The sequence below is a fragment of the Phocoena phocoena genome, chromosome 1 (genome assembly GCF_963924675.1).
Source record: "Phocoena phocoena chromosome 1, mPhoPho1.1, whole genome shotgun sequence".
NCBI classification, from domain to species: domain Eukaryota; kingdom Metazoa; phylum Chordata; class Mammalia; order Artiodactyla; family Phocoenidae; genus Phocoena; species Phocoena phocoena.
Window position 1 is genome coordinate 26,397,423 of NC_089219.1, and position 22,595 is coordinate 26,420,017.

Genomic DNA, 22,595 nt, shown 5'->3' on the forward strand with positions numbered 1-22,595 from the left:
CCAAGGACCAAGCCTCCTATCAGGAGCTGTGGCCCAGCTCCCCCAGGTCTTGGCGCCTCTGGAAGCCAGGCCCATAGGACCTTGCAGCCTGCGCCTCTTCTGCCCTCCTGGTTGGGTCCTCAGATCACCGAGAAGCCCAACCTCTCTGCTCTGCTCTCCGCCTCCTATTCCCCTCCCCCACCCACCAACCCACGCCTTTTCAGGGCATAAGGGACCTTTTCTATTTGCGGAGCCTAAAGAAGCCCGTTGCCAAGGTGACAGGAGCAGGAACAGCAGGGAGCTTGCCATGGGGGAGGGGCTTTGCCCCCAAACAGCTGTCAGTGGGAGCAGTCCCAGCTGGGACTAGAGCGTTTGCCTGCTCCGGGAGGAAACAGCCCCCAGGAGAACGCATTCCTCTCTGCTCTCCTCCCCGCACTGCCTCCGCCACAAGTCTCCACTGGTTACTTTCCCTGGGGGCAACCAGTCAGCTGGCTACAAAAATGCTCCAATAGCAAAACCCTGCCACTCTGCTCCCCATCTCTCTCTCTCTTCCTCTCTTTCTCTTCCTCTCTCTCTCTCTCTCTCCCTCCCTCCCTCTCCCTCTCTCTCTCTCCCTCTATCACACACACACACACACACACACACACATACACACACGCACACCCGCCCCCACACACACACGCATGCGCACGCACTCTGATCCCTCCGTTCTTTCGCAGTCTCAGGCTCCTCCTGGGCAGGAGGCCAGAAGTTACCTCCTCGCTGGGGACTGTGGCACCCAAGGCAGGTGCTGCTCCAGGCCGCCCCCCATCAGGTCAGGAGGATTATTTCAGTCTTTTTTTGTTCTAGAGGCCCTGAGAGGGTCTGCAGCATCTTAAACACCCCTGCTGCCTTCCGTTTGGGCGTGAGGAGTGGGCTCATGGAGAGGAAGGGGTGGGAGAGGAAGGGAAGAATAGGAGGGGACGGTGGGAGACAGGAACAATGCAAAGCCTACCGATTCGTCTCACTGGGGAGACGGTCTTTGTGGTCTGCAGCTTACAGCTGCTCCATAGAAAGTTCTGGGGAACCACTGGTCTCTGTACTGCCTATAGCCACATGCTGTTAAGTCTCAGGCCACACCTGGGACCCTGGACCTCAGTCTGTAACTCACGGGCCTTCCCCTTTACCAGGCTCAAGAGAAGAGAGCCCTCCACTAGACTCTGTAAAACCCAGAACAGTCTTAGAACTGTCAGGCTCTTCGAGCTTTGGGTCAGGAGTAAGAAAGGCCTAGGAACCCCCACTGTAAGAACCGAGAGAGGCAAATATGGCTTGATGATTAAGAACATAGGATCTGACTCAGCCAGATGAGGAACTGGTTTCCAGTTCTGCCATGTAATACTGATGTGATCTTGAGTGACACTTATAGTAAGTTCTTGGGTGAGCGCTTTGAGCTTCTGTTTTCTCATCTGTTAAATGGATAAAAGCATCTACCTTATAGGGTTCTCTTGAAGGTCAAAAGAGGTGAGGTACATAAAAAAGCCCAGCATATTATCTAGTCTACATCAGAGGCTTTTTATCAGGGCTTGTCCCCTTTCTGTCCAGTTTTCTTGAGGCCCCAGGGTTGCCTAGGAGCCTTAGGAAGAACCCTAAGGACTGGTCTTTCCTTTGAAGGGTCCTTAGAATCTGGGGGGCTGGCTTAGATCTAGGGAGAGGTTACATTTTGGCCTGGGCAGAAATGGGGTTCTCAGGAAGTCCTGAAGCCCGGATGTTGCTCTAGGGTTTGTAGGTTACATGGGAAGGTAGAAGAAATGTTAAGTTGGGCTCCTTGCTCTAGTCTCAGCTTCTATCAGCTCAGGGTAAGACCCTCCAGACTTTACCCTCTGAGCCTCAGTTTCTTTCTTCATAAAAGGAAGAGGCTAGACTTGTCTCTGGAGAAAGCAATGCTGGGCAGGGAGAAACACCTGGAGCCACAGGGCAGTCAGGCCTCTGCAGGGAGGTGCCTGCTTCAGCTGAGTGACCACTGGAGACTAAGACCACATCTGTCCTTGAAGCCTCAAAAGGGTGAATAAAGGACTTGAATTCAGATTCTCCCCAGCTCGCCTCCCACTGTCTGTCTAGAATACCTTCCCCTCCTCTGTCTGTTGGGGAAATGACTCCTGCTTCAATACTCAGTGCCATTTCCTTGGAGGGACAGCATCTCTGACCCCTCCTGTCTGGCACTGGGGTGCCCACCTGGGCCCACACTTACCTCGTACTTACTCCTACAATGGTATTTATGAAATCGAATGGATTTGCTGATATGTCTGGCTCCCTCCTTTGACTGCACCCTCCTTTAGGTAAGAAATCACATTTTGACCATCTTGGTTGGTCTAGTAACAAGCATAAAGTAGTCTCTCAAAAAAAAAATGCAGGTCAGATTGGATGGCAAAATAGTCTGGATGAGGACAGAGGGTTAGTGGTTATTTCAGGGATGTGACCAGGGTGAGTGTCTCTTTAATGCAAAGCCACGTGGTCCACCACTCCATTTCTGTGCTGTAACAGCTTGGTCTTATTCCTGAGACTGATAAGTCTGGCTTCTGGGGCTCTTGGCAGATTTTCTCATTAAAGATTGCCTACAATAGGCAGCACTGGGAGAACGTTAGCAGGCAGGGAGTTTAGCCCCAGGGAATACTGATTCATCCCCTTCACAGAATCTGCCTCACAAGTAATCTGCTGGATTGTTACTTTTTTAATCTGCAAGATTTATTCTCAAGTGTCACCGTCACCAGCCAGCCTTTCTCGGCTCCTGTCCGCCAGGCTAGATAGTGCCTCTGTGCTCATATCTGTTATAGTACTTGTCACCCTATATTGCATTGTACTTGTCTGTCTCTCCAGACTGTGCCCTCCTGGGAGGGCAGGGCCCACGTCTTATTTATCTCTGCACACCCAGAACGGGCAACATAACTGGCGAATATTAGTCAACGAATGTCTGTTGAATGATGAGAAAATAAGATTCCCACTTCTTCATCTCCCTGTGGGATTCTTACATGCCTCTGGCTAGCCCCTGTCCTTTCTGCTGACCCTTAGAGAATTTCAAAATAGTCTAACTGCCAAACCTCCACTCTCAAAGTGAAGAGCTATGATTGCGTACCCTGAGAATCACCATGATGCCCATTGTGAAGAAGGTCTCATTTATTCCCACTGATGTGGCTTCCTTCTTTAAAGCTAGGCTAGAAGCCTAAAACAGAATCTGGAGCTATAGGAGGGGAAAGAGAGACACATGGCTGACATCTTAGCACGTCCATGGGAGAAAGGAAAGTTTGAAAGTTTCCCCCTGACCCATAGTCCTTCTGAGTTTTCTGGGATAGGATCCTTCTTCCTGGAGCCCTTACCTGGTGCAATGAGGGGGTGGGTTGCCACAGCAGGTACCATTCGGCTGAGCCCAGCCCGACCCTCCAAGCTCCCTGGCACACTGCTGTTGCCATCTCCTTTCTTGAGTGGCTCCGTCACACTGTCAGTTATGCCAGGCTTGGCACCTGCAGGGGAACCCTGAGCAGTGTTTCTGCCTTGTGATGGGGTAGGCAGAGGCTGGCTACCACCCGGCGTGGGCTTCAGGGCCAAGCTGGGCAGGACAGGCTGAGTGGGGGTAGGGCCCGACGCTGCTGCAGTTGGTGTCTGCTGTGTTCGGAGGGTCAAGTTCTGTACCTGGAAAAGAGGGGTCTGTAGGAGTCCAGAGAATGTGGGTAGGAGCAATGCCGACACACAATTCATACAGGGGAGGAGTTAGGGATGGATCCACGAATGGCTGAACAGGAGAGTGGGTTGTTAAAATCAGAAAGAAAGAGAGAGAGAGAATGAGACAGGGGCTGAAAGAGGAAGCCGGAGCAGAGTTTCTAAAGGAGACAGAAAGAGTGCTAGCGATTGGATTCATCAGCAGAAGCAGCTAAATTCTGAGCAGGGATGTCTGGCCCTCCTGGGGCAGGCCCAGGCAGGGAGGCCGGGCTGTCTCTCCCTTCTGTTCCCTCCCCTCCTCCCCCAAACTATCAGGATGGGCTGCACACCACTTAGAAAGAATTCCCAGATACAGGGTGGGCATGGGGCTTCCCACACTGGAAAAGGCCAGGGCAAAAGTGAAAGTTAATCGACCAGCAAGGTCCCCCAGGCCAGGGATTATCCTGTCCTCAGAATCAGGTTTACGCCGCGATGAGCATGCTTACTCAACCTGGTCCCTGCTGCCCTCTGCTGGACACACGGAGGCTGTACCAGACTCACATCTGACAAATCTGATCATCTTGCTACCAGGTGGGTCCTCCCGTTCTGTAGCTGGGGATGGTTCCTCTCCCCTGCAGCCCACAGAATCTTTACAGCCACCGCAGTGTCTGGGTACTCCCAGCAGAAGGAAGGGACCCAGGACTCATCTTTGCTCCCTCTTCCATGCAATTTTTGCTGATTCCTAGAGGTGCTAGCATGTGTAACCAGAGTGGAATTTTCCTCTTAAAAGGCAACAACAACAACAACAGAGATTATCCTGGGGAGGGTGTAAGGTAAAAAGGTAGAGATGACCACCGTTGTTGGCATGCTGCTGACTCCCGCTCTGTGTTCGGGGCTCGAAGCAGAGTCAAGAGTGGCCGAAGCCTTCTCAGCGGTGAATTAAGGAGCAAGTCTAGGAGCGTTGGGACGCCCTGTCTCCCACCTGTTTTCCCAGAACATCCCAAACTTTCCAGACATTCAGAGCTCCTCCAGGGCTCGGGCCCATACCCATTATCAGTGCCCCTCTGCGGGGGTGCCCACCCCCCTGCCCTCCCACAAGCACGGAGTCCTCACCTGGGCGGGGGTGGGGGGCCGGGCGGGGGAAGCCCATTATCAGTGCCCCTCTGCGGGGGTGCCCACCCCCCTGCCCTCCCACAAGCATGGAGTCCTCACCTGGGCGGGGGTGGGGGGCCGGGCGGGGGAGCCCATTACCAGTGCCCCTCTGCGGGGGTGCCCACCCCCCTGCCCTCCCACAAGCACGGAGTCCTCACCTGGGCGGGGGTGGGGGGCCGGGCGGGGGAGCCCATTATCAGTGCCCCTCTGCGGGGGTGCCCACCCCCCTGCCCTCCCACAAGCACGGAGTCCTCACCTGGGCGGGGGTGGGGGGCCGGGCGGGGGAGCCCATTATCAGTGCCCCTCTGCGGGGGTGCCCACCCCCCTGCCCTCCCACAAGCATGGAGTCCTCACCTGGGCGGGGGTGGGGGGCCGGGCGGGGGAGCCCATTACCAGTGCCCCTCTGCGGGGGTGCCCACCCCCCTGCCCTCCCACAAGCATGGAGTCCTCACCTGGGCGGGGGTGGGGGGCCGGGCGGGGGAGCCAGTGCCGAGCTCAGGCTGCACAGTAGCGACGGTGGCCGTGGGCGTGAAGATGAGCTGAGGGGACAAAGGAACAGTGCCGCCTAGGCTCCTAGCTACCTGCACCAGGTTACCTGGCTGGGCCTGGAATCACAGGAAACGAGCCGCCTTTTACCTGCCCAATGTGGGCTCAGCCACAGGACACAACAGTTTAGCCAGGGAGTGGACTGGGGAAGCGGGGAGGCACGAAAGGGAAAGAGTCCAGGGGGATCTCCCGAAACTCTCAAGAGGCTCGGCATGGTCTGACCCAGGCCGGGCAGTGAAGGGCCACGGGTGGGGGGCCATTCTGGGGCTGCACCCAAGTCAAGTTGACTTCAGAAGGATCTGCGAAGAGCTCACCCCAGAGGGACCAACAATCGCAGGACACCCTCAAGTCCCTCTCTGCAGCATCCCGGGGAGCAGGGCCCCTGTGCTGCGACAGATGCCCTGGGACCATGTTGTAAATCTAACCTGCTCTGCACTCCAGGTCTGGGTCAGAACAGGACTCTCCACCAGAAGAGATCAAATTAGATGCATTCTTTTGGCCATTTTTTTAGTCAAATTCAGATTAGGCTGTGTGTGTGTGTTTGTGTATTTATGTGTTTGTGTGTACGTGTGTGTGTGTTTATGTGTTTGTATATTTATGTGTGTGTGTGTATTTATGTGCTTGTGTGTTTGTGTGTGTGTGTTTATGTGTTTGTGTATTTATGTGTGTGTGTATTTATGTGCTTGTGTGTTTGTGTATTTATGTGTGTGTGTACTTATGTGTTTGTGTGTGTGTTTATGTGTTTGTATATTTATGTGTGTGTGTATTTATGTGCTTGTGTGTGTGTTTATGTGTTTGTGTATTTATGTGTGTGTATTTATGTGCTTGTGTGTTTGTGTATTTATGTGTGTGTGTATTTATGTGTTTGTGTGTGTGTATATTTATGTGTGTGTGTATGTGTGTGTGTGTGTTTATGTGTGTGTGTATTTATGTGTGTGTATTTATGTGCTTGTGTATTTATGTGTGTGTGTATTTATGTGTTTGTGTGTATTTATGTGTTTGTGTGTGTATGTATATTTATGTGTGTGTGTATGTGTGTGTGTGTGTGTTTATGTGTTTGTGTATTTATGTGTTTGTATGTGTATGTGTGTGTGTGTGTACGTGCGTGCGCAGAGACAACAGCGGTAGAGGAACCAGAGCCCCCAGAGCCGTACTCGTGTCTGCATCTCCTTCCGTGGAGTGCAGGGACTGAGGGTCTCTGCATGACACCCCCGCCCCTGCGAGTCTAGCTCAGTGTCTGAGGGGACATGCGGTGTCTGACAGCGTGTCTGCTCCTCTGAGCGCGAGTACCCCACTTTGGACAGGGACCTGGCCAGGCTGCAGGGCTCCAGTGGGGGCAGTTAAGTAGGACAAGGGTCAGGGTAAACTGAAGACAGATCAGGTTTGGGTGGTGTCACATGGGCTGCCCAGCCCCCTGGAGAAGTGGAAGTCTAGTCCACATGTGTGTCTAATGGGCTGTTCCCTGGGAGTGGAGCTGCACCTCAATGAGCTCAGAGTCAAGGACGGGAGTGCTGGAGCAGGACCCAGAAAAGCTCCCAGTGTCAAGTTGTGGCTGTAGGAGCCGAGGGAAGGATGGGACTGTACAGTCTTTAGGATAGTGTGTCGAGGAGCTGGAGGGAGAACTCTTCAGAATGGGGGCGGGGAGGCTGGACTCACAGTGACCTGAGTCCCGCGTAGAGCTGGATGTTCCTGCCTCCTAGGGTGAATGCTGCTGCTTTCACGGGAAATTCTGCTAAATCTTAGGAACCTCTCAGCTTCCTATGGGCCTTTGCACCTTAGGGACAGGTGTAAAGGGGGGACTCTAGGTATGCGTGTGCAGGGCTGATGCCGTCCTGAGTCCATTCGGCCCGAGCAAGCCCGCCTGATGAACGGCTGACAGGGTGACCCTGATGGGAATGGGGGCCCAGCTGGGAAGGCAGTGGAGCAGCCGCATGTCCCGGAGCTGGCTGCCACCTTCACCACCTGGGCTGGAACACACTTTTGACCCTGAACTACCGGTGGCCAGTCCCTGCGAGGACTGTCCCAGGAGGGTAAGACCCCACTTCTGTAGGGTACTTGGATGTTTGCGCGCTTGTTTATCTTACGTGTCTGAGTGTACAGACCGCCTGGGCACAGATCCCTGCATTCTCTACCCTAATTAATTTTGGGGAGTGGTTTCTGATAAGAAGAGGATAGTTCTGTTTCACTCTAGGAGGGGAGGGAAAGGAGGCATCACGGGTAACTTTATTTCAGCTTGGAACCCCACCTTTCCTTGAGTCATGGAGCTTGTACCAAAGCTCCCGCTCAGCCTTCCAGGCCGCCTTCTTTACGCCACCCCTTCTTTCCTGCCAACTGTCCCCCTAGTGCTTCTTCCCCACCCTTCTCTAATCCCCATGCTTCTCTAACTGCCCAGCTCCCAACTTCTCTGCCTCCGTCCTCCCGGCCCACCTGAGCCGTGGCCCAGGCGGGGGACTCACCATCTGTGCCCGCAGATACATCTGTGCTTGGCTTGCAGTCAGGGCTGGAGAAGACGTGTTGCCCAAGAGTACAGCCTGCTGGGCGATGCCTGAGGCTGCTGCTGAGTTGACACTCTGAGCCCGGTTGATGAGCTGGGCTGCTGCCGGGGAGGCTGCCAGATTGATCTGAGGAGGGAGACACGCGAAGTAGGAAACAGGAGGTTCTGTGGGTTAACTCTGCCCCCCTTCATCCATTTCTTTCTCTCTGCCTCTTCTGTCCCTTGGTGGATTCAGCCTTCTTTAGGACCAGCTCTGATCTGTGGGCCCTGGATCTTCCCCCAGCACTGCTGCATCTCTGGCTTACATGCAGAGCTGCAGGGAGGATCCGATGGGGAGAGGACTGAGCTATGAACAGAGAGCCTTGACATTGGAAAGATGACGGGGAATTACTAAAAGAAGTTAGAAAGCGGCATGCACTTTTTCTTTCTGGTAAGAGTAACAGGTTCCAGCCGTGGTTCTACACGGCTAAGGATTCACCACAATTGGGTCTGGAAGCCCAAGAGAATTTTGGGCAAAGAGGAAGGAGCCGGTCCTGGAGCTGTGGGCTCTGCCTGCTGTTCTCCATCCTACTCACCGAGGATGACTGGGCGGGGGTCTGTGCAGACACACTGCTGCCTGAAGTGCTCCCCTGTCGGCTGGCCACCAGGCTTGCCTAGGAAAGGAGAATTCTCATCACTAGAGGCCCAGACCTCCTCCAGTCATCCCCCCCGGCTCTCACCTGCCGCAGGGTGCACTACAGGGCAGTGGTAAGGAGTCAAACCCTTATTCTGGCTCATCCACGTGACCTCAGGCAAGTGCCTCAGTTTCCTCTTGTATAAGGTGGGGTAACCACAGTGTCTACCTTGTAGGATTGCTGAAAGGATTACACGAGGCGGAGCATTTACATATGAGCACTCGAACCGTCAGCTGTGACTGTTACCAATGTTTCCAGCTCTCTTCAGCTCCCACCCCACTGCACCCACTCTATCATACCCGGCCCACCGGCCCCCACGTGGAGCACCGGGCACGTACTGTCTGGAACGTCCAGCCTGCGTCCTCCCCGTGGCCAGCTTCTTCTCATCCCGCAGTGTCAGCTTCACTGTTCCTCCAGCAGACAGGCTCCCCCCTCCCCACCAGCTGTACCCGCCGTAAGGTGGGCTCCTTGTTACTCAGCCACAGCAGGCTGCTCTTCTCTTCTGCAGAGCTTCTCAGTGCTCTGGTAGTTTGCTACTTTGTCTCCTCGTCTATTTGTGTTTCTGACCACTTGCTGTCTCCCCACCACAAGCTGCAAGAGGACAGGGTCCACGGCGTGCTCGGTGCCCGACATGAACTCTGGCGTGTAGCAGGTGCATAAAGATTCTGTCGAATGCATGACTGGGCTCTTCTCGGCCACTGAGGGCAGACAGGCCAGCTGAATGGGCAATGGCCTTCTCCTGTGGACACCTCCTCGCACCCTCGGCCCCCTCCCTGCAGCGTGGTGAGGTGGGGAGGCAGGCCCCCGCCAGTCCCTCCTTGGGCGAGGCAGGCGGAGAGGTCCAGCCGCCCTGCTTGAGAGCTGTGTGGCCTCGGGCGAGGCGCTTAGCCTCTCAAAACCTCTTTCCTCGTCTGTCAGAGCACTCGGGACGACGATCACAGCCACTTCGCAGTGGTTCTGTGAGGACGCGGTAAGAGACCGCGTGGGCACACGCGTGCAGTGCTTGCTTTTTCTGCCCCTTCCTTCGGGGGCATGTGCGGTGCTTCTGTGACGTCGTCTTACCTGCTGCACGGCCGCGAGGCTCTGGAGCTGGGCGCTGCTGAGGTGCTGCTGCTGCAGGGCCGCCGTCTGCAGCATGAGGTGCTGCTGCTGGGCCGCGTACATCTGCTGCAGGTACTGGGCCGCCGTGCTGGGCTGCCGGTGCAGGGCTTGCTGGATCACCTGCAGAGGGCGGGGGGCGGGGGGGGGCGGGGAAGAGCCCGCGCTGCGGCCAAGCCTGCTCAACACCCTCTCTCCCCAGCTGCTCAGATAAGGACCAGGCCTTCGATCCCCACTCGCCAGGGAGCCAGGGAGACGACTGTGTGCAAAGCTCCACCCGTCCCTGCCTTGCCTATCTAGCAGCTCTCCTCAGCACACACGCTCCCTGCTCCTCCCCGATATGGGCTACACACGCCACTACCACCAACTCTCCGGGCAGTGGGAGCTCAGGAGACAGGAGTCCTTTAAGCCTCCGGTGACACTGGGTCCCACGCCAGGCTTGTTAGGTGCCCCCTTCCCCGCCATTCTGCAGCCTCAGACGAGTCTAACTGGACTGTGGGGATGATGATGACAGAGGGAACCGAAGTTCAACAAGGCTGAGAGGCGGAAAGGGGTGGGAAGGAAGAGACAAGTCGGAAGCGCAGCCTATTCGAGCTTTGAACACACAGCCAGCCAAACTCAAACCTGCTCAAGGTCAACACCTTTCCGGCAGGGGCTTCCCCCAGCTGCCTGGGACATCCTATCGGTCCCTCAGAAGATGGTCCCCCTGGCCTTGCACAGCAGGGATGCTGCAGCTACAGGGATGCTGCCTTCCTCTTTTACTCTTTCCCTCCTTCTCTCTATCACTCTCTTTTGAGCCACCATCTCCCACTCCCTGGCCTTACTGCTATTCCCTCTTTCCTGATGGGACTGGCTGAGCCACAGTCTCTGGGAGATGACAAAAGGCTGCTCTTTGATCCCTTCCCACCCTCCCATCCCTCAAAGCCTCTTCTCCACCCCCAGGAACAAGGAAAAGCAAATGCCTTTCCTCCAGCCCTGAGACCCTCTACCTTCTTCTCCTTAGCCCCGTACATTTCTCCTCCCTTCTCACCTGGTCACCTTCCTGCTGTCTTCCCATGGGGTGCCCTACATGGGCCCTCACTAGGCTCTGGCCCACTTCCCACCCTTCGCTCTGCTGCTCTGGCTCCAGGGCTGTTCTGCCCCAGGCAAGTGAGCCTCTAGTCTAGCTCTCTCCAGCTTAACATGACTTCCAGGGGCTGGCGGCTCTCGGACAAAACAACCTCTGGGCTCAGATTTGGGGTTCTGTAAAAACAACCTGATATCACAGATCCTCCATGGGCTCTGGAGTCTCCCCAGATACCCCCACCCCATCCCAACTCCTCCACCCACTTCCTTCAGTGTACTTTCCCCTCTGAGGGTCCTGGTTTACATGAGCTCAGTTCTTTTTATTCCTTGTTCTCCCTGGAATTTTTTCTTCTTATTCCCTTTATCTAGGCCTCTTTATTTTCCTTAGACCCCTAAAAGCACCCCCAAGCATCCAGACAGCGGTAGTAGAGATGGACTTTTTCTCACTGGAGTATGTCAAGGAACAGAAATAGGAGGCACCCCAAGGGTTCTGCTTGGGTGTGGAACACAACTTTGGGTCACTCCATTTGACAGAGCAGAAACCTCAAATCCCTTTCGCCTAGAACTGTGGTGCGGGGCAGGAGGGCACATCCTAACGTCAGCTGCTAGAAATTGGTGCTAAAATACTCATGTGCAGAGGGGCCAGAGGAGGAGGCTGGGGGAGGCGGCAAGGATGGAAGCATGGTTTTATTAAGTGTGAGGCAGAGAGAGCTGGGCGAGGGAAGACTCCAGAGTAACTGATGGGGTCTCCTTTAACTGGACTTTTCAGGCTCTCTCACCATCCTCTGTGGCTTCTCCTCCATCCCCTAATCCGGGCCTAGGGCCAGAGAAGCATGAGCTCACTCATCTGGTACATCCAAACTGCAATAGCAAAGCTATCAGAACCAACGCTTCTCGGCTGTGGTCTCTCTTTTCTCCCTAGTTTATCCAGGAGCCTCAATCAGACATCGTAGTGAATAAGAACACAGGTTTGGGGGGAATCAGGTTCAGCTTTTTTGTCTTTACCTGGTGACCCTGGATAAGTCACTACCTTGTCTGCGCCTCAGTTTTCTCAATTACAGAATTGTACCTAATAATAACCACCCTCACAGCTGGAGAAGAAGATAAATAAGCAAAATGCTTCGGACAGTGCGGGGCACGTGGCAGACGGCAAAACATGGTCATGACTGCATTTTGGAAGAGTGTGTAGTCACCCGGAAGGCCTCACAGATGACACTTTGCAAACCGCTGCTTTGGGGAAGAAGGCAAAAAGCTGTAAAGACAAAGGATTGTTTGGGGTTCTATTTTGGTCCTCCATATGTAAGAAACTTAGATTTGGTACAAGGAAGTGGTCACTTAGGTAGGGGATCTAGGTTGTGGCTGAGCAGATTCTAGTCATTTTTTCTCTTTGCTCTTTTCACTTGTGTGTCCTTTATGATTTCACATGTTTATCCTCCCCAAACGGCACTGTGGGATCTGAGTCACCAGATAAGAAAGGAATTTTCGGATCTGCTAAGTATTCCCACTCTCCCCAACCTTCCCTGATTGAATCCATCTAGTATCACTACTCCTCTAATGATGCACAAATATTTACCCACTGACATACGCCCTTATGCCCATTCTAGATTTAGCACCCGGGTCGTCCTACCAGACCATGCCAACACGTCCTCCTGGCTAGCCCTGAGATGATTAATCAGGTGGAGTCTTACCTGCACAGTCTGCCGGTCAGGAATGCCACTGTACACAGAAATCTGGGGCCCCGTGGGGCGGCCACTGCCACCGCTGCTGCTATTGTTGCCGCCACTGCTGCTACTGACGCTGCTGGTACTGCTGGCGACACTCGCGCTGCTAGACGTATGGGGGACGGGCAGCTCGTTCTCCATGGCCTACAGGATGACACAGTCAGGGCGCTCAGGTGGTAGATGAGCAGGCAGGTGCTGGGAGGGAAGAAGCAGGAGGGAAATGCTTAACAAACGCATTCTAGAGAACACACACGTAGGCATCCGCTCTCTACCAGCCTGTGTGGGACTACTTCTAAACTGAAGTCTGGAGCCACCCCTGCCATCAGGACAGGGCTAGGCTTGGCTCACTAGGCGAGGTGTGAAATCAGGTCAGCCTGAATCTAAATTTTACGACTTATTCTGCTAGAGGAGATGAAAAACAGCCTAGGAGGATCCCCTACAATGGGCTTCCTAGCAATGATCTTAGGGACTATTCCTCACACCATCAAACTTTTCATCACTGGGGTAGAGAAACTGGACATCAGAGAAATTATTATTTGTCCATATTTATATAGGCAGTTCTTGAAAGCAATGGGATCCAAAATCTAAAGAGAACAGAATGAGAGAAAGAGGCAATAAAATAATTTGCTTTATTTTGTTTTGTTTTCCAACCAGAAGAGCTTCGAGTGTGTTTGGAGTCTGTTTCCTTCCTGAAGTACTCACTGAGTGCTCTCTGATCTAATGCTGAGCAGGGCACCACATTGAGCAATTTGGTGAAAATCACAGGTTTTGGAGTCAGAAAGACTTAGGTTTGAGTCCTGGCTCTGCCACTTACCAGCTGGGAAACCTTGGCAAGTCACACTTCTCTAACCTGTCTTAATCTGGCAGACACAAGAGCGTATGGATTGTTGGGAGGATAAAGTAAATTAACAATACAAAGCGCTTAGTGGGGTGTCGAGCATATATTGAGTGTTCCTTATGCATTGGCTGTTGTTGTGGTTATTAAAACTGTCCCCAGTCTGTTTCCCACTGTCCCGTTCCAGTAGATCAATCAATCCTCTTCCAAGGTGGAACTGGCAGAGCCTCCTGGAACTTCTATCCCAGTCACTAAGGGTAGAAGTGCCAGAAATTCCTTGAGGGATTCAGAACTGGAAGCTGCGCATTCCCTTGAGGCAAGGAGTGGAGAAGGGCTGGGAGAGAAGGAAGGAGTGGTGGGAAGGTCATGCCCATGTCCTAGGTCAAGTTCCTCTCTTTTTCTTCTTTCATGCTATTCCTAAAATCCTAATTTATATATATATATACATATATATATATATATATATATATATATATATATATATGCTTTTCCTTCTACCCATTCCTTCTTACATCTAAAAACAACACTTCTTTGTCATCCCATCATAGACATTCAGTTCTCTTCTTGCAGAAGATTATGCCAACTTAATAAATGAAGAAAATAATACGACTTTTTCACAGTATTGAGAACATTAGTGCCAAGAACTACAATAGTCATTAACGTCCCGCCATCTTCCTCCCAATGTGCTCCCTCTGGAGGTTGTCAGCATTCCTCAGGATGCCTGCCTCAGCCTGGGTGGGTTTTTACCATGGGCTGCAAAAAGTGTAGTTGAAGGTTCAAAGACAGGAATGTTGGGGGTGAGGAAGTCCAGGTTACTCCCAGTGGGCAGGCAGCAAGTTGACGTTCAGAGGCCTACGGCTTCCAAGGCAAAGCAAACAGCACTCATGACCTGGGTCCTTAAGCAGTGATTTCCCCTAATTTTTATATGTCCGCTTTGACTGCCACAGGGCAAGGCCATCCTCCATGAATTCTCTTTGTCCTGAACCGCACTCAGCCCTGGGCCTCATTTTGGCTACGCATTTGTTAAGGATGCTTATGATGATGGTGGTGGCGCAGGCTGATGACACAGCGAAGTCTACAAGTATTTCCTGTGCCCTGCTCAGTTGGAATCTACCTCATCTTATGCTCCATGGAAGGAAGCATTGGCTGGATAGAAAGCAGTAGAAGGCATAATTCTGATCTTGCAGAAACTGACAACCTAGTTGTCGAGATGAGGCTCCGTTGGGATTTTGAGGCTCACCAAGCAACAAATCAGTAAATGGGAGTTAGATTCAAGCTTGGAATATCCCACAGAATCCCAAAGTCTCTTCTTAGTTCAATGGCCCACCTCCCTTTCCCAAACTGTTGATCAGAATTGGGTTTCAGTTCTTGCTTTGCATCCCACCCTAGGAAATCTCAACGGAAGTATTAGTCCTTATAACCATAAACAAATAAAATAAAACAAGGCAGCAGCCACAGCAAATTAAGGAGAGGGCAGTCTACATCCTGGATGATCAAGCCTCAGCTCTATTTTTTTTTCTTTTGCAGCAGCTAGGGCAGATCCTGGGCACAGTGTATACTCAATCCTTGATGAGAAATAAAACAAGACAACATTCTAAAGAAAGTGTGGCATTTGTTTATGGAAAAACCGCACAGGCAAGACAGCAACTGGTCCGAGAGAGAGAGAGAGAGAGACAGAGAGACAGAGAGACAGAGAGACAGACAGACAGACAGACAGACAGACTGACCTTAGTAACGTGGGGACAATATATTTCCTGAGGTCTCTTGCCCGCCTGCCCCCTTCCTTCTGCTAACAAGCATGCCTTTCCCTCCTGTCTTCATTACCTCGTTCTTGGCTTCTGCATACCCTCTTCCGCTTTTCCCCTCTTCCGTCTTGTTAATTTCTGCCCCCAGCCCCTGGTTTTCCCATTCTTGCTGCTGCCTCCTCAGCCCTATTCTCTCTCACTCCTGTGCTCACGCCTGCCCTCCCTTTCCCCACCCTCCTGTGTGCTCACACTCACCTCGCTGTCTGATTCTCTTGGACACGTGCATATACCCCCGCCCTCTAGCCCTCGCTCCATTGACCCTGGTGGGCTGCTCTGGTTACTCAGAGGAGCTCTCTCCCCACTCCTGCCCTCCTCTCTCTCTCTCAGACCCTCTCCCAGTTGCAGCCGGCTCACTCTGGGCCCCATTCCCTGGCTCCAGCTCCCTCCCCTCTCTCTCGTGGTCCCCCTGCCTGGCCACCTCACTCCCCCAGGCCTGATGGGCATGTCCTCTCTTCCATTCCCACGCACATGCCCTTACTCTCCGGACAGCACATGCTCCCTCTCCCTCCCCTTCTCGTTGGCTGGCCGGTTCTCTCGGTTCCAGCTCCCACTTTTGATGGCTACAGCTGTCTCTCCAGTGCACACACACTCTCTCTCTCTGGCTCCCTCTCAGTCTCTCCTGCAAAGCACACAGGAGGGAAGGACAGACTCTGCCTAAGAGATTAGGGACCGCTTCAAAGGAGAAGTAACATTTGAGCTACCTGAACCCACGCTTTCTCTGCTTTCACAGCATAAAGCTGCCCTGTCCCACCTTCCACTCCTTGTCAACCACCTCTAGAACGTTCCCGAATAAACACGCTCCTAGTTTTCCGCAACCTGAACATCTACCGCATGTGGGGTATGTTTGCTAAGTACTGGAAATTGAAAAAGAGGTAGATGACATGGATCCTCCTTTTCGGGTTCATAACTTTTTTTTTTTTTTTTTGCTGTATGTGGGCCTCTCACTTTTGTGGCCTCTCCTGTTGCGGAGCACAGGCTCCGGACGCGCAGGCTCAGTGGCCATGGCTCACGGGCCCAGCCGCTCCACGGCATGTGGGATCTTCCCGGACCGGGGCACGAACCCGTGTCCCCTGCATCGGCAGGCGGACTCTCAACCACTGCGCCACCAGGGAAGCCCTCGGGCTCATACCTTTTGAAGGCATATTAGAAACAGTAAAACCTAAGGCCTCTTGCCCAGGAAAAAATGCACAGATGTATAAAAATATGTACTTACAATTGTAGAGGTTCATGAATCCTTTGAAGCCTGTTCCTTACCTCTGGACTCTGTTTCTTAGTTGGTAGGGACTGGGCACGAAGTACAAAGTTAAAGATACAAATAATATTGCTGACCCTCTGCCAAATGAGCGATGAGACCACACCTGCTGGCGTTCAGAAGAGTGGGGTGTTGAGGAGCATGTGTGGTGTGACAGAGGGAAAGTGGAGGAGGTTACTGTAGGCTTTGTGAGTGCCGAGACTGACACTTCTGCTGGGTAGTCACTGCTGTAGGGGAACAGATGGCCAGCCCTTCCCTCTGCCCATTCTCTGGTCTCTCAATCTTCCCAAGAGAGGCAAAGTGCTGAAGGAGACAGAGCATGGAGTCAGGCAATCCTAGCTCTGGGAATGCTAGCTCTGCTGTGACTAGTTGGATGGCCTTGGGCAATGCAGTTTACCTCTCTTAGTTTTAGTTTCCTAAACTGCAAAAGTGGGTAATAAGAATACCTATTTGGGGGGTGGTATATGTGGGTTAGGATTAATCTCTTAGCTTCATCCCACTTTTCTAACCTTATATTCTACAATGTGAGTCCACTGCTCTGGTTTGGTAGATCTGCTTTTTTTCTCCCAAAGACCACATACCCATGTGCTTGTGATTACCTCCTCCGCTCTTCAATTTTGATGACGTCCAATTTAACTTTTTCTTTATGGTTGCTGTCATATCTAAGAGGCCATTGCCTAATCCAATGTTTTGAAGGTTTACACCTAGGTTCTTCTCAAAGAGTTTTATAGTTTTAATTTTTACATGTAAGTCTTTGATCCATTTTGAATTAATTATTGTATATGGTGTGAGGTAGAGGTACACCTTCATTATTTCTTAACTTTTTTATCCTGGTAAAATATATATAACATAAAACTTGCCCATTCATAATGTTGTGAAACCATTATCACTATCTATTTCCAGAATTTTCACCACTCCAAAGAGAAACTCTGTCATCATTCAGCAATAACTCCCCATTCCTCTCTCCCCGCCAGCCCAGCCCCTGGTAAATTCTCATCTACTTTCTGTCTCCATGAATGTCTACTCTAGAAATCTCATATAAGTGAAATCATGTAATATTTGTCCTTTTGTGTCTGGCTTATTTCATTTAGCATAATGTTTTCAAGGTTCATCCATGTTGTAGCATGTATCAAAATTTCATTCCTCTTTATGGCTGAATAATGTTCCATTGTATGTATATATCACACTTTGTTTATCCATTCATCCGCTGATGCACACTTGGGTTGTTTCCATATTCTGACCATTGTGAATAACACTACCATGAGCATTGGTATACAAGTATCTGTTTGAGACCTTGCTTTCAGTTCTTTTGGGTATATACTTAAGAGTGGAAGTGCTGGACCATATGGGAGTTCAATGTTTAGCTTTTTGAGGAACCACCAAACTGGCTATTTCCTACCTCTGTGGTTTTACTCATGTTGTTCCCTTCCCCTGAAATGCCTGCCTTCCATTTTTCACTTAACCAGCTCCCTAGATCATCAGAACAACTTGTGTCTCTTCTGTGAAACCTTCACTGAATGCAGCGTCCTCTAACACTTCTCTTGCTTCACGGTGGGCCTTAATTTCTTTCTTAAAGCCATCCAGTTGGTTGACTTACCCCAAGACACTTTGTGCTTACCTCTCTCCTAGCACTTGTCATCACAAGAAAGTGATTTACTTATGTGTCTGTCTTCCCCACTAGACTCTGAACTCCTGGAGAGTAGGGATCGTATCCTGTTTTCCCCTATATACCTAGCGTTTCATTCCATAAATGTTTATTGAACAAAATTGCTTGAAACACGCCGTACTCCATCCTACTTCTCACTGGAAAGCTCTGCTTCCTTTCTGCCTCATCTTCAGAATTCTTGCCAACTACTTTAAAACATATAGCGCTGGTGATTTAATTTCAGTACCTTCCATCAACAGTATCTACACTAATAATATTATTTATTAAGCACCTATTATGTGTCAAGCACTATAGCGAGTGCTTTATATACACACATGACCTCCCTTATGGGGTAGGTATTATGCCAATTTTGTCAATGAAGAACTTACCAAAGTAACTTATCTAAGGTCATCACAAAACTAGGATGCAAAACCCAGTCTGATGCCAAAGCCAGAGCTCTTCCCACACTACACCCTCTGAGACCTCACCCATGATCTCACCTTGAGCAATTATTTCAATGACATTGGCCAAAGTCTCTATTGGAGCATACTAGATTTTCAGAGGTGTTAAGGAATTGCGATTGCTGAATTTAATCCCTAATTATTAATTAATGTCTATCAAATGTTGTAATTACAAAATAACCTCTCTCTATATATAATATACAAAGGTTAATACACAAGTGTACCCACCAGTCAATTTAAGAAACCGAACATTACCACAATCTAAGAAACCGAACATTACCACAATCTCCCTTGTTTTTCCTATGCAAAAACTGAACCCTAGTTTTTGGGGAAGTGAGTCACTCAAGGAGATAGGGCTCCGCTGACTGTCCTGCAGCAGCGTGAACACGGAGGCACCCCCAGAAAACCGGCTGGACTCATGGTGGAGATTTGCTCAACCAGAGGGCTGGAGTTTGCCCTAAGGGGAAATTGGAAGCTAGGGTCCTGCCATATGTCACTTTCTCACTGGTCTCCTGGTGGAAGGGAACTTCTGTTGGAAAGAAACAGAATTAATTAGGAAGCGTGGAACAATACAGCAGCTTTCAGACTTTTTCTACTATAGTTCCCCTCTTTGAACCCAAGTTTTTAAGGCCTTCTGCCTCAAAGCTCTGCTCTGTGGGCTCAAAGCTCTGAAGGCTCCGTGAGGGCCACCGAGGCACATGTGGAGTCTCCTAACACTCCGAACTGGGGCCCCACGTTAGAAAATCTGAACACTTAAACTCGCTCGGCATTAAGCATTTTACACACCCCTATTCAATTTCCTTTTAATTCCTACCCTTATTCCTCCTTCTAACTAGTTCCTTACTTCTCCCCCCAAGGCCACCCATCCCTGTGGACTCCTACTATGAACCCAAGCCAAATCTGATTAATAGCTATAATGTCTAGAACTGAGAGTCTCTTTTTCTCTGGGTTCCAACTCACTGTGTGGTTTTGTGTGAGCCGGAGCTCGGAAGGCTGTGATTCATACGTACTTTAGTCAGTTTTCCCCTCCCAACCGCGAGGGACCACTTTGAGTGATGTGCTGACTGTAACCAGCTCCAGACAGCGATCTGATTACAGGTCTCTGCTGCCCAGAGGGCCTGAGACCGGCAGCTGGAGAAACGCTGATGCTTCTGCCCTCCCAGGAGCCACCGAGTCTGGAGAACACTAGGCCTTTGTCCCGAGGGTCAAGGAAATCCATTTGCTGCGGATTACAGCTGTGACCGAGGTTCCAGGGAAGTAGAGGGGAAAGAAACTGAAAACGGAGCCCTCCAAATGGAGCTTAAAGCCCTGGGGCAGAGTGGGGTGGGCTTCTCCTATGGAAGCGGAGCCTGACGGGGGATGAGAGGTCTAGTCTCCCCCACAGAGGCTGCTGCTGTTATCACCCCTGTAGTGGCTTGGGGGACAGAGAGTTTGAAGAGGCAGGCGACGCTGTTCTTTGCTATGGCTCTGCCCCTCTCCTCTGGCTGCCTCTCTGTCCAGGAATAAGTCAGTATTGGCAAAGCGTTCAGGCTCTCTAGACTCAGGGGCCCGAGGGGAGGTCTCCTTATGCCTCCCTAAGTTACTGCATCAACCTAAGTGTCCTGATTTGCACTGATCTGATTATGTCTCTGGCAGCTGTCTGAGGTTACTGATACGCTGGAAGCGGTCCAAATGGATTCAGCTCAAACCACCGCAGAAAGTTCCCTCTCTCTCCCCAATCCTCTGCATGTTGTCTCCTTTAGTGTCTCTAGAAACCCAAGCAAATAAATGAGGGCTCACAACGCAGAAATGAAGGATGAGACGTTAAAACTGACCACACAGTCCCAGCCATCAAAGTCGAACAATTTCATTGTGAAACAGAACCCAACACGTAAATTTTAAAAAATTTTAAGAAAGCCCTGGGGTGCATTTATTTATTTTACTTTGTACTCTGAAATAATTTTAGACTTACAGAAAAGTTGGGAAAATAGCCAAGAGTTCCTATATACTCTTACGAACCACAGTATAATGATTAAAACCGGGAATGTCACATAGATACACTATTATTAAACAAATTACAGACCTTATTTGGTCCTTCTTCTGGTCCAGGATATCACATAGCATTTGGTTGTCATGCCTCCTTAGTCTCCTCCAATCTGTGACAGTTCAGTCTTGTCCTGTCTTTCATGCCATTGACATTTTTGACGAGTACTGGTCAATTATTCTCTAGACTGCCCCTCAATTTGAGTTTGTTTGGTGTATTTTTTTTTTTCTCATGATTAGAACGAGGTTAGCCTTTTTTGGGGAAAAATACCACAGAAGTGATGTCGTGTCCTTCCCAGCGCCTCATCTCAAGGGATACATGTTATCGATAGGTCTATCATTGGTGATGTTAACCACAGTTACCTGGTTAAGGTCAGAACCTCATAAATTTAAATGAACAAACTTTTTCTGAAAGCTCATTGTTTTCTTTATAATTTAGCAAGTGTTCCCATAACAAGCTGGTGCTGGTTGGCTGAAGAATGTAAAGAGGAACAAGAAGGATTTGATCTCTTGTGGACGGAACATACAGTTAACGCCAGGTTATGTAAACACTGAGTGTTTGCGGTGGAGCTTTAGTCTCACTGCTCTAAGACGGGGCAGCCGTGCAGCCTGCCTCGTCTATGGCAGGGCCTGGCACTTCTGTAACGGCCTGAGAGCAAATATTTTAGGCTCTGCTGTGACCACGCAACTCTGCTGGGCAAAAGCAGCCACAGACAAGTCCTAGGTGGAGTGGGGCTGTGTTCCAATACAATATTAGTTACAAAAAGGGAGGTGGGCTGGGTTCGGCCTGCGGGCTGTAGTTTCCAGGGCCCCTGATCTGTGCACACCCACATGGCTGACCGTGTACCTGCAGCAGGTTGGCTAACAGCATGGGCTTTGGTGTTAGAAAGACCTGGGTTCAAATTCTAACCAGGCCACACATTAGCCGTGTGTCCTTGAGCAAGTTAAGTCACCTTTGGGGCCTCAATTTCTTCAGCAGTGAAATGAGACCCCATTTCCCTCATGGGCTGGTTAAATGCGATGTCTGTAAAGCACTGAGGACCATACTTAGCAAAGAGTAAGCACGTGATGAATGGCAAGGCTGTGAGCCTGATCTGGGATTTGGAAAATGATCCCTTTAAGCATGTTACATAGTGAGGATCCCATAAGTTATTTTTATCATGGGTCACAGTCACGCTCAAAAGTCTCTTTATAAAAAACCATGGTCTGTTTTACCTGTTTAAATGTTTGTCTCTTTTGTAAAGGGCACTTTTCCAGAAGGCTCTTTAGGAACATAAGGTTTAAAGGCAGCCCATCTCTATATTGAACAAGGATGCGTGCTCTAGAGCCGGCCTGCCTGGGCTCAACCTTCAGCTTCCCAGTTTGACTCCAAGCAAATTAGAAAGCCGCTCTAGGCTTCAGTCTCCTTACCTGTAAAACTGGGACAACAATACCACCTGGTAGGGCTATCTGGAGCATTAGATAGGTTAACACATAGACAGCAGTTAGAACTGTAACTGGTACTTAGTAAACACTTAAAAAATGTTAGCTGCTGTTGTCATGATATGATGAATTATTATTATTATTGACATTATTAAAGGTTCTTCAGTCTTAACTCCAGGGTTTAAAGAGGGATGTTATTCTACTGGTTTCCCAGAAGACAAACTTGGATCCAATCATTATGTTAAGTTGGTGCCTAACGTTAGGACATCCATCTCTTTAATTTCCCAGCTAGCCATCGTATACTGTATCCATGTCCTTTTTTCTCTCACTTCAAATATTGCCTGTTATGGGTTGAACTGTGTGCCCTCAAAAAGATGTTCAGTTCCTAACCCCCAATATGTCAGAATGTGGCCTCATTTGGAAACAGGGTCATTGTAGATGTAATTAGTTAAGATGAGGTCATACTGGCACAGGGTAGGCCCCTAATCCAATCTGACTGGTGTCCTTATAAAAGAATGCAATGTGAAGAGGCAGACATACACAAGGAGAAAACAGCCACGTGAAGATGGAGGCAGAGATTGGAGTTATCTTTTCATAAGCCAAGGGATACCCAGGGCCACCAGAAGCTGGGAAGGGACAAGGAAGTATGTCAGAGGGAGCGTGGCCCTACTGACCTGGATTAAGACCTTGATGTTAGACTTCTAATCTCCAGAACTATGGGACGGTGCATTTCTGTTGTTTGAAGCCACCTAGAT

General features: G+C 50.5%; 1 protein-coding gene across 6 annotated transcripts in view; it reads right to left on the bottom strand.

Moving 5' to 3' along the window:
* PHC2 (polyhomeotic homolog 2) overlaps window positions 1-12,539 on the bottom strand; it is a 50,115-nt gene extending 37,576 nt beyond the window's left edge. For 2 of the 6 annotated variants that reach the window (XM_065873338.1, XM_065873329.1), the window contains exons 1-6: window positions 12,366-12,539; window positions 9,577-9,735; window positions 8,416-8,493; window positions 7,803-7,967; window positions 5,253-5,339; window positions 3,330-3,642 (exon numbers count right to left, since the gene is read on the bottom strand). In XM_065873338.1, coding sequence (XP_065729410.1) covers window positions 3,330-3,642; window positions 5,253-5,339; window positions 7,803-7,967; window positions 8,416-8,493; window positions 9,577-9,735; window positions 12,366-12,539 — 976 coding nt within the window. Of the gene's footprint in view, window positions 1-3,329; window positions 3,643-5,252; window positions 5,406-7,802; window positions 7,968-8,415; window positions 8,494-9,576; window positions 9,736-12,365 lie in introns of all 6 variants that reach the window. The other 4 variants (XM_065873348.1, XM_065873320.1, XM_065873356.1 and 1 more) reach the window with 4 other exon arrangements.
* Between the last annotated feature and the right edge of the window lie 10,056 nt (window positions 12,540-22,595).